This window comes from Caretta caretta, chromosome 3 (assembly GCF_965140235.1).
Source record: "Caretta caretta isolate rCarCar2 chromosome 3, rCarCar1.hap1, whole genome shotgun sequence".
Classification (NCBI taxonomy): Eukaryota; Metazoa; Chordata; order Testudines; family Cheloniidae; genus Caretta; species Caretta caretta.
The window spans coordinates 147623230-147638454 of record NC_134208.1 but is presented as its reverse complement, the minus strand read 5'-3'; the positions used below and the strand labels follow the sequence as shown (position 1 = coordinate 147638454).

General features: G+C 44.2%; 1 protein-coding gene across 1 annotated transcript in view; it reads right to left on the bottom strand.

Moving 5' to 3' along the window:
- Positions 1–15225, bottom strand: part of BIRC6 (baculoviral IAP repeat containing 6) — a 319798-nt gene that overhangs the window by 140871 nt on the left and 163702 nt on the right. The window contains 3 exon segments of the mRNA XM_048843594.2: positions 3940–4161; positions 5625–5733; positions 13887–14143. Of these exon segments, the coding sequence (XP_048699551.2) occupies positions 3940–4161; positions 5625–5733; positions 13887–14143 (588 nt within the window).

The following is a 15225-nucleotide window of genomic DNA, read 5'->3' as shown; positions in this document are numbered from 1 at the left end:
CTTCTACGATAGAAGAATGAAAAATAGCGTAACGTAGACTTAGCGTAATGAAGTTCTTCTATGTACCCCTACTCTCAGTGCTCTTCTGAAGAAAATTACAATTGAAGATAGGGTACAATTTAATAAAATTAAACCTATGTAATTGCTCGGCTTAGGCGTGGTTGAATCAGATTTCTCTGAAGTGGACTTAGAGGAGCAAGAGCAACGTGCTCTTACGTTTATGAGAGTGCTCCACATCATCCCAACAAGACCCTGATTTTGGATCTGTGGGAGTAGATTCCCTTGCTCCTAAACCGGACTTTGTGGCAGGAGGCACACTCTTTGCTGAGTCAGGCTGATGTACAGGAAGAGGTGGGGCCTGGCCTGAGTCTGACTGCTGCTTCATGACGGGCTCTCTCTACGAGGTGCTTTTTGAGACAAAATTTGTGCTCTTCAAAGGTACAACTGGGCAAAGCGTGACAGGTACTGCACCTTGCCGAGATACGAGCTTCATTGAGGAAGTTCAGGCAAGCATTGATGGTTTTTGCTGACTGAGAAGGAGTGTGGGCAAGCACAGATTTCGAAGGCTGGAGTCCAATACCCATAACAGGACACCAGGAAGGAGAGAGTGGGGATGGACGACTAACCCTAAAACTTAACTAAAACTATAGAGTGAAATTCTAAACTATTCATAATCTATACATACCACATATATGCAGATTGAACAATAAAGAGGAAGATGAAGCTCCGGACACTATAGAGGTTCTGACCCAGGCCATGCAGCTGTAAGAAGGAACTCGAAAGGCGGTTGCTCTGCTCTATCTCCTCAGTTGGAGGCATGAGGAGACTGAAGGCTCATGGACAGACCAACTACTTTCAAGAATTCTCTGACTCTGTGCGCATGGAGAAAATATGCGCCCATAGTCGAATACATATATGGACCAGCACTCAAAGAATTTGTAGTTTAGAATTATTCATATATGTACCCAAAGACATACACAAATACAGATGCATTTTAAAGTCTATGAATAAGGTGTACTCATGTTTTGTAAACAACTTATTACAGTCTCCAGAATATTAACCAATGCACTAAACCTGGCAACAAGACAGACTTTTCAGTTACTCAGTTTAAATTTTTCAAAATGTAACTTTAATTCTTTGTTTTCAAGTTCTTACGGCTGTAATTACCTAGAGCAGTGTTACTAAACGACCAGTCCGTGGACCGGTGCTGATCCCTGAGATCTCCCTGACAGAGTTGAGGAAGGCAGCAAGGCGGTCCCTGGTATCAAAAAGGTTGAAATATACTGACCTAGAGGATAACCCCTGTGTTCTTATAAGGACCCGATTGACTAAACACGGCTACATCTATTTCCTTACATTGACTCCGTATGAAATGCTGTATTATTTCAAAGTTTAAATAGCTACTTTTTAGCCAATAGGTGGGGTCTGGGGAGGCAGGGGGAAAACAGTATGTGGCCATGTAATTAAAGAATATCAGAGAGCATATGAACAAGAAGGCCAAATTAAATTGCACAGGCAATCATAAATCTAGCATATCCTAATTTTTGAGTACTTGACTTTGCAGCTATTTTAACATAGGGTTTTTTGTTTGGTTTTGTTTTTTTAAAGGAAAGCAGTAAACAGAATTATATGCAGCTAACACCTCCACACCCAAAATTGTGATCATCTGTAGTGCTTAAACACTGAGCCTTCAACACTGCAGGATAGCTTGAGCTACATGACTAGCTACATTACCTGGCATCTGCAGAAGGAAGAGGAGAAGATAACTGCTGGAGCCATGTGCTGGGTCTGGAGAAACCTAGTCAGGTTCTCTCTTCCTGCCTCCCATCCTAGCCATTTATTCCTCATTTTGCATTTGTACATTTGATTTTTCCTTCCTTAGTGTAGGACTTTACGCTTGTCTTATTGAATTTAATCTTACTGATTTCAGACCAATTCTCTAATTTGTCAGGGTGGTTTTGAATTGTAATCATGTCCTTCGAAGTGCATGCAATACCCTCCCCAGTTTGGTGTCATCTACAAATTTTATAAGCATACTCTCCACTCCATTATCCTACTCATTAATGAAAATGATCAATACTACAAGACCGAGGACAGACCCCTGCAGGACCCCATTACATACATTTCCTCCTACTTTGACAGTGAACCACTGAGAACTACTTGGAGTATGCTTTTTCAACCAGTTGTGCATCCACATTACAGTAATTTCATCTAGATTACATTTTTCTAGTTTGCTTATGAAAACGTCATATGGGACTGTGTCAGAAGCCTTACTAAAATCAAGATATGTCACATCTGCTGCTTCCCCCAAATTTACTAGGACAGTAAACCAACCAAAGGAGGAAATTAGGTTGTTTTGGAATAATTTGTTCTTGGCAAATCCATGCTGGCTACTATTTATCACCCTATTATTCTGTTCAGGTATGAAAATAATAGATCATGCAAACAACCTTAACTCTGCCCTACGGAGAACTTTGGGCGGGGGGGGGGGGGAGAAAGGGGGAGAGAATAAGAAAAATTAATGTGCATTTAAAAATTAGTTTAATCTAATCTGGGACCAAATAAACTAAAAATTCTGAGTCTTAATGGTATGGTTACTGCATGGCATCACTACAGGGCAGTTAAAGTTGTTTGACTGCCTTAACTGGGCATTTAGATACCTTAACATGTTTGCAGCAATGATTTTTTTTTACCCTTAAACTACAGATATATATCCTCAGCTATAACTCCATCATAAAGTAGTTTTTATCTGAGAATTTTATCTGAGCAATGTAAAGGTGCCAGAGTGTACTGGTGAGTTTGGCCCTTAATTTGCATGCTAGGTCATGCTGTTCAGAGGACGAAATCATTATTGCTTGAGCTCAGGCTCCTCTTTCTTTATAGATTCTGTACTAGAGAACATGTACAGATTTCCCATGAAAACTTTATTTTTACCACTCTGCATTTGAAAATTACTCAGTATTTGGTTAGTTGCCCAAATACAGTTTCCCAGATGTACTCCTGTCAGGCTGGGTCCAGTCCATGCATATGGGATAGACACACTTAGTAATTATGTTCCTCAACTGAGAAACTTCATTGCATCCAGTCCTGTTACAGCTTTTCAAACTATTGTGGCTTGCTTTCTGCTTGTACATTAACCAACATACTGTGGTTGCTAGCAGAGGTTATAACACTTATTTTGTTTTTTAAAATTCTGATCATATTTATTAGGTTTCTAAATTTGAAGATAATCCTGAAATAAATGGTTATTGTAATCAGCAACTCAGGCATGGCCTGGCTAAACAGGTATGCTGAATTCCAACTTGATTACTTGGGCTGTCCACAAAAGAACATTTTCTAGTTTTTCCGTTTTAAAATTTCAACTATAGCAAAAATTTAGTTCACTAATCAAAAAGTAAAACTTCATTTGTTGTTTTAAATATAAGGATATGGTTCCTTGAGAAATTGAATCTTCTTAATATTGGAGATTTATTATACTGCAGTTGCACTAAAATATTTCTTCATTGTTTTACATGAACTGTGACCAGAGCAAGGGTGGTAGCTCCAGAAATGAAAACAAATGTTGGATCTTGATAATAGCTACAAAAACATATGAATAGTTTAATAAGTTTCAGAAATGCTGTATATTAAAAATAAGGCCACAAAGGCCATTTAATGATGTCATACATACTGAAAGAAAAGTAAATGGGATAAATGAATAATTTGGTCCCCTATTACAGTTACTATCAAAATATTTTAGAATATGTTATTTATAGCCATCTCTCTGGCCCTCTCTGTAATACAGTACCTCTTCATTAACCATAGTATATTAAGCACCAAATAAATTAGTATTCCACTATTACTGCACACGGAAAAAGCAAAATGCCTATCATCTTTTAATAAATGAAAAACAGAAGTTATAAACTGCATATAGTGAAATATTTTACTTGCACTACTTACTCAAAGAGCTCTCTGTTCAGCAATGCTGGTAAGTCATATTCTACAAGGAGCTCATAGCTATGCCACAAAATTGCTGCTACACAGTGCAAATGGGAAGGAGATGGCATCAAGAGACCATACTCTCTTGTTGAGCTGTTTGGACAAATGTAACTGATCCGGACATTTTTTTTCATGGCAGCTGCTCTTGCAGAATCACTGACCCACTTCAGTAGGGCTTGAATTCTAGAAGGCAAGAGCACATAGCATATTATAACAGAAGATCAATCAGCAGTAGGAACCTATAAAACAGATCAACTAGCTGCCCCAAAATAATTTACACTAATCTATTTCTTTAAACCAATATTAAAGGTAAACTACAAATCTTATAACATTTCCCAAGGTTCATTAACTGTAGAACTTGCTTTTTTAAGTTGGGATCTCATACTGATCTGCCACAAATTGAATCCATGTTGCACTTGCTCAAATTTCACATTTCCTGCACCATTTGTAAAGCTTGGGATGTCACTAACCATTGCAGGAGAACCAAAGACGACTTAATTCACGACTTGGCAATAATTAAAAGAACAAGTGATTTTAAAATGTATGTTTTAAATTGTAAATATTTGTAATTTTATAACACAGTGTACAGGGAAAAACCATTAAACTTTGGGAGCAAAATGTAGGGGAAGCAACAGAGCTATTGCATCCATAGCAGTATGGAAGAACAATTACCTAAAGTCCTGTAAGTAATAGCTAATATAAGCAGAAGGAAAAAAGAGGTTTCACAGATTCATAGATTCCAAGACCAGCAGAGACCACTGATCATCTAGTCTGACCTACTGAATAACACAGGCCATAGAACTTCCCCAAAATGATTCCTACAGCAGTTCTTTCAGAAAAAACATTCAATCTTGGATTTAAAAAGTGTCAGTGATGGAGAATCCATCACAACCTTCGTAAAATTGTTCCAATTATTAATTACTTTCACTGTTAAAAATGTACACCTTATTTCCAGTCTGAATTTGTCTAGCTTGAACTTCAAGCTACTGGATGTGTTACACCTTCATTTGGTAGACTGAAGAGCCTATTATTACATATTTATTCCTCATGTAGATAGACAGTAATCAAGTCACTTCTTAGCCTTCTCTTTGTTAAGCTAAACAGAATGAGCTCTGAGTCCATCACTATAGGGCATCTTAAATGGTTGGCACCAGAAATGGACAACATATTCCAGCAGCAGCAGCACGAGTGCCAAATACAGAGGTAAAATAAACTCTCTAGTCCTATTCGAGATTTCACTACATCCAAGGGTCGCATTAGTTCTTTGGCCACATCATCACGATGGGAGCTCATGTTCAGCTTATTATCCACCACGACCCCCAAATCTTTTTCCATGTCACTGCCTCCCAGGATAGAGTCTCCCATCCTATAAGTACGGCTTATATTCTTTGTTCCAAGATACATACGTTTAGCCATATTAAAAAGTATATTTTCTTGTGCCCAGTTTACTAAGCTTTCTTTGAAGAGAATGCAAAGATAGGTAAAATGCAAAACTAGAAGTTTCTTTATAGTTCTGTGCTCACAGGATATTTCAAACTGGATCTAAGAAAAGTATGTTTTAGCATAATGAGAAAACACTAAGCAATCCATTTTTAAACAATTATTTTAATACTTAAAGACATTAACAATTCAAATAATTATTTTACCTGTCCTTTGTTCCAGGGTCCTGAGTTGTTCCCAGCTGATAGAGAATGTCTATTGTAGAGTCAGAAGACAGGCCATTCAGTCTTCCAAAAAGTAAAGGGCTATTCAAATCTTGCCACACACACAAAAGGAAAAAAGTAACAGCAGAAGTACTCATTTAATTTTTTTTGTTTTTAAAAGCGCACGTGGGACACAATTACGGAGGCAAGTGTATTATAACTCGATACTAGGATTGAGTTGAGTTTTGCATTTAAAGCAAGGATTCAATCTCAATATATAAAGAATGCCACATGTCCTCCCCCATACCACCTGTGAGTATTCAGAAAACGGTTCTGAGAATTTACAAGTAAATTCATTAATTTCTCTATTAAAAATTGGTTCTTTACAATGTAGTCAGACTTTGTTCTAAGTTACCCCAAAGTGGAATACCATTCTTTAAACTTTCCCATATAGTTAAAACTCATCAAAATCTTGTGCATATCTCATATTTAATGATTTTTTAAGTAGTGATGGTAATTTCTTGTTATTCTTCATAACAGAGTTTCTTCAGCAAATTTAATGAAGATATTCCCTCTTCCAAAATGGCTGACACATCCTATTGCTCTCAGTAATACTGAGACCACTTGCAGTCCTCAGTTAGGTACCCATTTTGAGAATATTGCTCTCCATGAGACTGAGGCCACAGGATATTCTCAGAAGAACTGCCCACCACCATAACCTGCTACTCACAGTGCTTTTCTTCACTTCCTGACAGGATAGGGAACTCTGTCCTATTACCTTAAAGAAGCTTAGCTTCACTTCTACTGGGAACAATGAGAGTTGGTGGCTATTTTGAAACAGGGCATGTTCATGAGGACAGGCTGTGACTTAAGTCCTATTCAGGATAGGAGATGGCAGCCATTTTTAAAGCAGGCTACTCCTCATGAGTTTCTCTGAAGAAAAGAAATCTATACACTAGCCTCTGCTGACAGAAACATTCAGCTAAAATATAAACAGCAAAAGTGACCATTAATACTTTTTTTTTTTTTTAACTCTCTCTCCCACCAGACCTATTTACTTGGGGGCAAGAGGAGGGAAAAAAAAAAGACGGTTACTTACCTTTGTAACTGTTGTTCTGAGATGTGTTGCTCATATCCATTCCAATTATGTGGTGTGCGTGCACCGCGTGCATGGCCGTTGGAGAATTTTTACCCTAGCAACACCCGGTGGGTCGGCTGTGGAGCCCCCTGGAGCGGCACCTTCATGGAGCTGGATATATACCCCAGCCGACCCAGTACCCCCTCAGTTCCTTTTTGCCGGCTACTCCAACAGAGGGGAAGGAGGGGGGGTTTGGAATGGACATGAGCAACACATCTCAAAGAACAACAGTTACAAAGGTGAGTAACCATCTTTTCTTCAAGTGCTTGCTCATATCAATTCCAATTAGGTGACTCCCAAGCTTTACCTAGGCGGTGGGGTCAGAGTGAAATACCGTGGATTGTAGGACCACTCTAACAAACATGCATCATCTCTGGCTTGTCGGACGATGGCATAGTGAGAGGTAAAAGTATGTACTGAAGACCAAGTAGCGGCTCTGCAGATCTCCTGGACTGGGACCTGGGCCAGGAAAGCCGACGACGAGGCCGCGGCCCTTGTAGAATGAGCAGTGAGGGGCAGGGTCGGAACACTGGCCAGATCACAGCAAGCACGGTTACAGGAAGTGATCCAAGAGAAGATCTGCTGGGATGAGACCGGGAGGCCCTTCATCCGTTCCGCCATCGCAACAAAGAGCTAGGCCATTTTCCTGAATGGCTTTGTATGCTCAGTGTAGAAAGCCAGGGCCCTATGAACATCTAGGGAGTATAGCTGTTGTGGCTGACGAGTAGCGTGCAGTTTGGGGTAAAAAACCGTGAGGAAAATGTCCTGGAAGAAAGGCCGGGTGAGGTCGTAGCCGCACCTTGTCCTTATAGAAGATCATGTATGGTGGTTCCAAGGTAAGAGCTCTGAGCTTGGATACATACGTGATAACAACGAGGAAAGCCGTTTTCCAAGAGAGGTATAGGAGGGAACAGGTGGCCAATGGCTCGAACGGAGCTCCCATAAGCCTGGAGAGGACCAGCTTCAGGTCCCACGTGGGGACTGGCTGTCGTACCTCTGGGTAGAGATGGTCCAGGCCCTTAAGGAACCTACTGACCAGGGGTTGGCGAAGACAGATCGGCCATTCGCTCCCGGGTGGAAAGCCAAAATGGCTGCCAGGTGAACCTTGATGGATGATATTGCCAGGCCCTGCTGTTTCAGGCTCAGGAGATAGTCCAAAATAAGAGGCACGGACACCAGGAGGGGGGGCATGCTGCAGTGAGTGCACCAGCATGAGAATCGCTTCCATTTAGCCATATATGTGGCCCGAGTGGAAGGCTTCCTGCTACCCAACAAAACCTGCTGTACCAAATGAGAACAGAGTAGCTCAGAGTGGCTCACCCATGCAGCATCCACGCTGTGGGGTGGAGGGATCGTAGGTCGGGGTGACAGAGGCAGCCGTGATCCTGAGTGATCAGGTCAGGAAAAAGAGGCAGTGGAACCAGGGCGTCCACCGAGATCTCCAACAGCGTGGTGTACCACTGCTGTCTGGGCCACGCCAGGGCGACCAGAATCAGTCGTGATCTGTCCCTGCGCACCTTGAGCAGGACCTTGTGTACAAGGGGAAACAGTGGGAAGGCATAAAACTCGTCCATGGGAGTAGGAAGGCATCTGTGAGAGTGCCCAGGGAGTGGCCCTAGAGGGAGCAAAACACTGGGCATTTCCAGTTGCTGTGTGAGGCAAACAGTCAACCTGGGGAAGATGGAGTGGATGACATTGGGATGGAGCGACAACTCGTGGGATTGGAAGGACCTGCTGAGGTGGTCCGCCAACATGTTCTGGACCCCTGGGAGAAACTATGCCAACAGGTGAATGGAGTGGGCTATGCAGAATTCCCACAGTCGAATGGCCTCTTGACGGAGAGGAGAGGAACAACCCCCGCCTTGCTTGTTGATGTAGAACATGGCCATGGTGTTGTCTGTGAGGACCGCCAGGCAACGACCATGCAACCACCCCCGGAAGGCTTGGTGCGCAAGACGCACCGCCATCAGCTCCCGTACGTTGATATGGAGAGAGAGATCGGACGGGGCCCATAGACCTTGCATCTGGATGTCCCTGAGATGGGCGCCCCATCCCAGGGCTGACGTGTCCGTGACGAGGGACAAGGAAGGCTGAGGGATGTGGAAGGGGACTCCTCCGCATATTGCCCTTGGGTCTAACCACCACTGGAGGGAGGCCAGGACCCCCTCCGGAATGGCAACCACCAGGTTCAGGCTGTCTCGAGCTGGGCGGTAGACTGATACCATCCAGGCTTGAAGAAGGTGGAGCTGTAGTCTGGCATGTCTGGTCTTGTATGTGCAGCAAACTATGTGTCCTAGAAGACTCAAGCACATTCTTTCCATCGAGGTTGGGAAGCTTTGAAGGCTCCTGATGAGGCCTGACAAGGCTTGGAAGCGAGCATGTGGAAGGAGGGCTCAAGCCCGCACAGAGTCTAGGACTGCCCCAATAAATTCTATCCTCTGGGTCGGCTCTAGCATTGACTTCACCATGTTGAGCAGGAGGCCTAACCGTTGAAACGTGTCTGCGACGAATTGACGGTGAGCCTGCACCTGCTCTTTGGTGCGCCCTCGGATGAGCCAGTTGCCGAGATACGGATATACCTGTATGAAGGAAGGCTGCCACTACCACCATACATTTGGTTAACACTCAGGGGGCTGTGGAGATGCCAAAGGGAAGGACTGTGAACTGATAATGTTCGCAGTTGACAAGAAAGCGTCTGAGATCTGGATGAATCATGATGTGGAAATACACGTCCTTCATGTGGAGAGTGGCTTACCAGTCTCCAGGGAATGTATAATGGTGTCCAAGGAGACCATGCAGAACTTCAACTTTACCATGAATTTGTTGAGTCCGCGCAAGCCCAGGATAGGCCGAAGCCCACCCTTTGCCTTGGGGATTAGGAAGTAACGGGAGTAGAACCCCCCACCCCTCAGCTCCCTTGGAACCTCCTCGACCGCCCCCATGGCAAGGAGCAACTACACCTCCTGGATAGGGAGTTGCTCGTGAGAGGGGTCCCTGAAGGAGGACGGAGAGGGAGGGTGGGAAGAACGAAAATTGGAGAGAGTATCCCCTTTCCACCGGGCGAAGAACCCAACGGTCTGTGGTTATGAGGGACCAGGCACGGTGGAGACGGGATAAATTATTCAAGAATGGGGTAGGATCCTGAGTGAGGTCCGGTACACCGTCCTCAGGCGTCCCCTCAAAAGTTTTGTTTGGGACCCACCAAGGACTTGGAAGGACCTTGGGCCTGGCCGGATTGGTGGTTGGAGGGTTTTCTCCTGCCACAGCACCCCCGTCTTCTATAGAAGTCCTGCCTCAGCCGAGGAAGAGGGTAGGAGCATTGAGGCTGCAGTTTAAATGGTTTCCGCAGTGTATATGGTGTGCGAATCCCCAGCAAATGCATTATAGCCCTAGAGTCTTTGAAGCCTCAAGTCTGTCTTGTCTGAGAACAGGCCCTCTCCATCAAAGGGGAGATCCTGCAAAGTTTGCTGAAGCTCTGGTGGTAAGCAGCCAAGAAATGCACCTCATTGCTATCCCTGAAGAGAGGGTCCGAGCGGCAGAGTCCACGGTGTCCAATGAGGTCTGCAAAGCAGTTCGCGTGACCACATTGCCCTCCTCTACCAGAGCCCCAACTTCCAAGAGTTAAAACTGTATCAGCTCAGGAGAGCTTGCTGGTTCGCAATCTGGAGCTGGAGCCCTCCGAGGAGTAGACTTTGTGCCCAAATAAATCGAGGCACTTCGCCTCTTTCGATTTAGGTGCTGGGGCTTGCTGACCATGACACTCCTTCTCATTCACTGAGGGCACCACCAGTGAATGTGGCTGTGGGTGAGTGTCAAGAAGTCATATCCCTTGGAGGGAAAGAAATACTTCTGCTCCACCCCCTTAGCAGTTGGGGGAATAGAGGCGGGTGTTTGCCAGATTGTTCTGGCCTTGGTTTGAATGGTCCAGATAATTGGTAAGGCCACCCTGGAAGGAGCCTCCACAGATAAAATGTCAACCACAGGGTCCTCCATCTCAACCACCTCCTCTGTTTGCAGGTTCATGTTCCACGCCACTCTGTGCAAGTGTTCCTGGTGGGCACGGAGGTCTATCGGGGGAGAGACCCGATATAGCAGTCCCCGCCACAGCCTCATCGGGCGAAGATGAGGAGGATACCACAGGAGGGAGAGGATCATCCGGGACCTCTTGCTGAGCTGTGCCCCACTGCTCTGGTCCAGCGACCTCAGTGTTTGGGCCGGGAGCTGGAGTTGAAGGAAGAGGAGCTGCCGCCTGTAAGGGCGATGCCACCATCTCCGTGCCTCCGGGAGCAGGACAGCTGGCAGAGGCCTCAGGAACTCATGACTTGGACAGTGCCGAGCGAGAAGCCCCAGAAGGAGCACCCTGGGCCTGGTGGTACATTCAGGGTATCCAAAAGGGCCACTGGGTGGACCCTTGAGCAGGCCCCTGTTCTTGTGCCTGCCACTGATCTGCCCCTGAGCCCAGGCAGCCATGATCCGAGTGGTGGCAGTCTGAGAAGCGTGACCCTGCTTCAAACCCTGATGAGTGAGAGGCGGAATGCGATGGCCACGGTGGTGCAAGTGGGTCTGCGCCAAATCACGTTGACGAGACAAAGTTGATTGGTACTGTGAAGCTGGAGATCGGTGCTGAGATGGAGAAGAACGGTGCCACGACACTGGGGAGTGGTGTCTGGACCTAGATCAGTGCCAGGACCTGGACCGGCGCCTGGATCTGGACCAGGGTCTCGACGACTATGACCAGCGTCGGGAGCAGCGTCGGGACCGGGATCTACTCCTGGATGGCGACCAGAGCGGTGTCGAGACCAGTGCCGGGAGTCAGAGTGGTGCCGCGAGTACGACCGGCACCACAATGGAGAGCAGTGCCAGGACTGCGAACAGCGTCGGGAACAGCGCAGAGAGCAGGATCGGTACCAAGACTCAACTGACAGTGACGGGAGATGAATAAGAGTCGGCTTTCCCCTGGATGGTGCCATGCAGACAAGTGGCGGTGCCTTGGTCTGTTGAGAGGATGCCAATACAGTCAAGGCAATCAGATCCCTTGCCGCCACAAGGGTATCTGGTGTAGATGGCAACCGGACCTCAACCACGCTGTGAGACGGGGAGTCCAGTCGCACCGGACTCAACGGCTCCATCCTCAGTGCCGGAGTCAACAGTGCCGAGGCCATCACCTGTGTCCCTGGGCGCTCTGCTGCAGGACGAGGTTCTAAAGGTGGATCCAGAAAGGGTGGTGCCTGCTGAGGTGGGCCAGCCTTTTCCAGCTTCCAGAACCGTTTCTGACCAGGCGAGTGAGAGTGGTGCCAGACTGAAGATGTTGGTTGTAGTGCTGGGGAACCTCGGTGCCGCGGCTCTCTATCCGAGTCCAACCGCAGTACCGCTCCTGTAGCTGAAGCCAGGGCACTGAGTACCGAAGCGCTCGGCACCGGGTCTTGCTGTGCCACTGGAGGCTGAGGACTAAGAGCCGCCTCCATAAGGAGCTGTCTCAAACAGAAGTCCCGCTCCTTCTTAGTCCGGGGACGAAAGCTCTTGCAAATCCTGCACTTCTCCACCTGGTGAGATTCCCCCCGACACTTCTGGCAAGAGTCGTGGGGGTCACCCGTTGGCATGGGCTTGGAGCAGGATTTGCAGGGCTTAAAGCCCGGAGCTTTGGGCATGAGCCCAATCAAGTACGGGGAGGAGGGGAAGCCCTCTTCTCCCCCACTAATATAAACTACTATTACTATAACTAGAACTACAACTATTAATCTATAACAAATACTATAACAAGCTATGAACAAACTGTAGAGTGAACGCTAGGGAGAGTGGAGAGTAGCAAAGCCAAGCTCCACACTTCCAACGACCATCACGGGCAGTAAGAAGGAACTGAGGGGGCGCTGGGTCGGCTGGGGTATATATCCAGCGCCATGAAGGTGCCACTCCAGGGGGCTCCACAGCCAACCCACTGGGTGTTGCTCGGTTAAAACTTCTCCGATGGCCGTGCACATGGCGCACACACACCACCTAATTGGAATCAATATGAGCAAGCACTCAAAGAACTGGGTGTACATTCTAGCTATTCTGGGTTGCTCGATCAATGCCAAGTAACTGTAAATCCAGGTTTACCAGCCCGTATACTCTCGCTGTTTTACAAGAGTGGCATAAAGCAACCACAGTGCATAGGTGATTGTGACCCTGAAAGCTGATTTCAAGTTGATACTAAATCTTCTAACAATTAGAAATATCATGTGATAACCATCTCTTTAGGTTTATTTAACGTTCATGTACATTAATGAATGAGTAATTTAAGGTAAAAACGTAAAAGGAATGTTGCAATAATTCCATAATCAAGTTTTAAATGCAGGCAATTGAGAATTAGGTTAAATTAAAAAAAAAATCCAAACATGTTGAATTAAAAAAAATCCTTTCCATAAATTTAGCCATAACTCTCAATTTCCTAAGTTTAACAAGGCTTAATTATGTGATAATCACAACATTCCTGAAATTTACCTTAAATTACTCAGACATACTCTCAGCCTTAACTATTCCTTAACACAGTTTGCAACTGGGAATTTATGTACACCTGTTCTATAGCACAGTTCCTGTATCCTGAAGGATTCCAAGCGTATTTATCTGATTATTTGCTGAAATTGATGTTTAATCTGATTACATTCTTTTATTTATAATCTGGGTGTGTTTGTGCTGGTAATGCTGCTGTACCACTGAAGGATATTAAGCGCTAGAGCAGTGGTTTCAAACTTTTTGTATTGGTCACCCCTTTCACACAGCAAGTTTGAGTGTGAGCCCCCTTATAAATTAAAAGGGGGGTGGGGGTTAATTTAATATAATGCGGGCTTGGGGCAGTCAGCCCCATGGAGCCTACAGCTCGCGACCGCTATGTAACTACCTTAACCCCCTGGGGGGGGTCGCAATCCCCAGTTTGAGAACCCCTGTAGTATAGCTTCCTCATTGGGACTCAAACACACAGCACTGTATATCACAAAATTATGGTGTGATGTGCAATTTTAAAGTGCAGAATCAAAATCTTTATTTGTAAATTTACCAACTACCTACACATTTACATGAACCACAAAAGAAGTTGCAAGATTTAGAATGACGAATATTTTAAAAAACTAAGCAAAGCAATACATTCTCACCTGCAGGATCACTCCCAGACGCGGAACAATTTCTTAGAAGAATGTCAATCAGTTTTAGGCCTATTCTAGTGGACTGCAGCCCAATTTTTACAAGCACAGCCTCTATGTTTGGAGAATGCATACCACAGTATGGTGACATCAGTAAGGCAGCACATGTTTGCAACAGATTGGCAGTGGGTGCTGCAGCACTAGCCATCATTCCTTCTAAATCGCTTATGTGAGTGAGGCAGTGATGCAATAATCTTAACCATCCAATACTGAAATAATAAACAAAAAAGCTAGAATGAATTAATGTATGTCATAATTATGATGTATCTCAACCTTATTAAATCAAGTAAACACCTTTATAGATGGGAAGTACAACAGGAAGAGAAGTATAAATATCTGTGATTAGATAGTACTGTAATAGGCACTGTAAAGTGAAATGAAGGATATTGTATTAGAGCAACAGTATATAAACATTATTAAAGACTGCATTGTTACAGAGTTAAAGGTATGCCCGCAACTTAATTTTTGCACTTTAAAAAAAATTCTTTTGAGTGCTTACATGTGCAATTTTATCATTCTCCTAATATAGTTAGCCAGAACCAGGAGGAAGTAAATTCTGAAATTTGACTGGGGAAATCTATAATAAATTAAGATAACAAGTACTATCATAGATTACAATGTGCCTTAACAGATCTGGAGCCCTACCTCATTTGCTGTACATTTTGTAACACATATTGTTTATATTTAGCCTGTTTCTTCTATTATTTTTCTTTTAAAAATATACAATGTAACATCCTATATTAAAACTGTTACAAGAATTTTTATCTTGAACAAATAATCAATTCCATTTAAAGCAATGACCTTGAAAAAGATGAGGTTGCAGACACAACTTAACTCGGCACCCTTGTTTTTTATATATATATCAGTTTTTAATCGCATTAACAGTACATGATGAACTAAAGTCACACAAAATATAACAGGAATAGCAAAATTTGGCTAGCATATTTAGCTTTTCTAAATTTACAAAAATTGCTTCACAGTTAACTGAATCATCCTTTGAACTTCGGTTATGGAAGGCTTCTCTATGAATCTAATTTAAATATAGTTTTCCTGTTTCTTCACCTAAGTTACTCTAAAATTTGAAAGACAATTCAAATCAAAACTGTATTAGAAAAAAATCCCAAGTTTCCTGGGATCATAGAGCCAATTCCTAGTTATTCATAATCACAATGAATAGTAAGTGAGTGAGAGAAAGAGTAAGAATAACTCTATAGCCTGGTAGGTAGAACACTCACCTAAGATGAGACATCCAAGTTCAAGTACTCTTGCATCAATGCCTGACTATTTATAA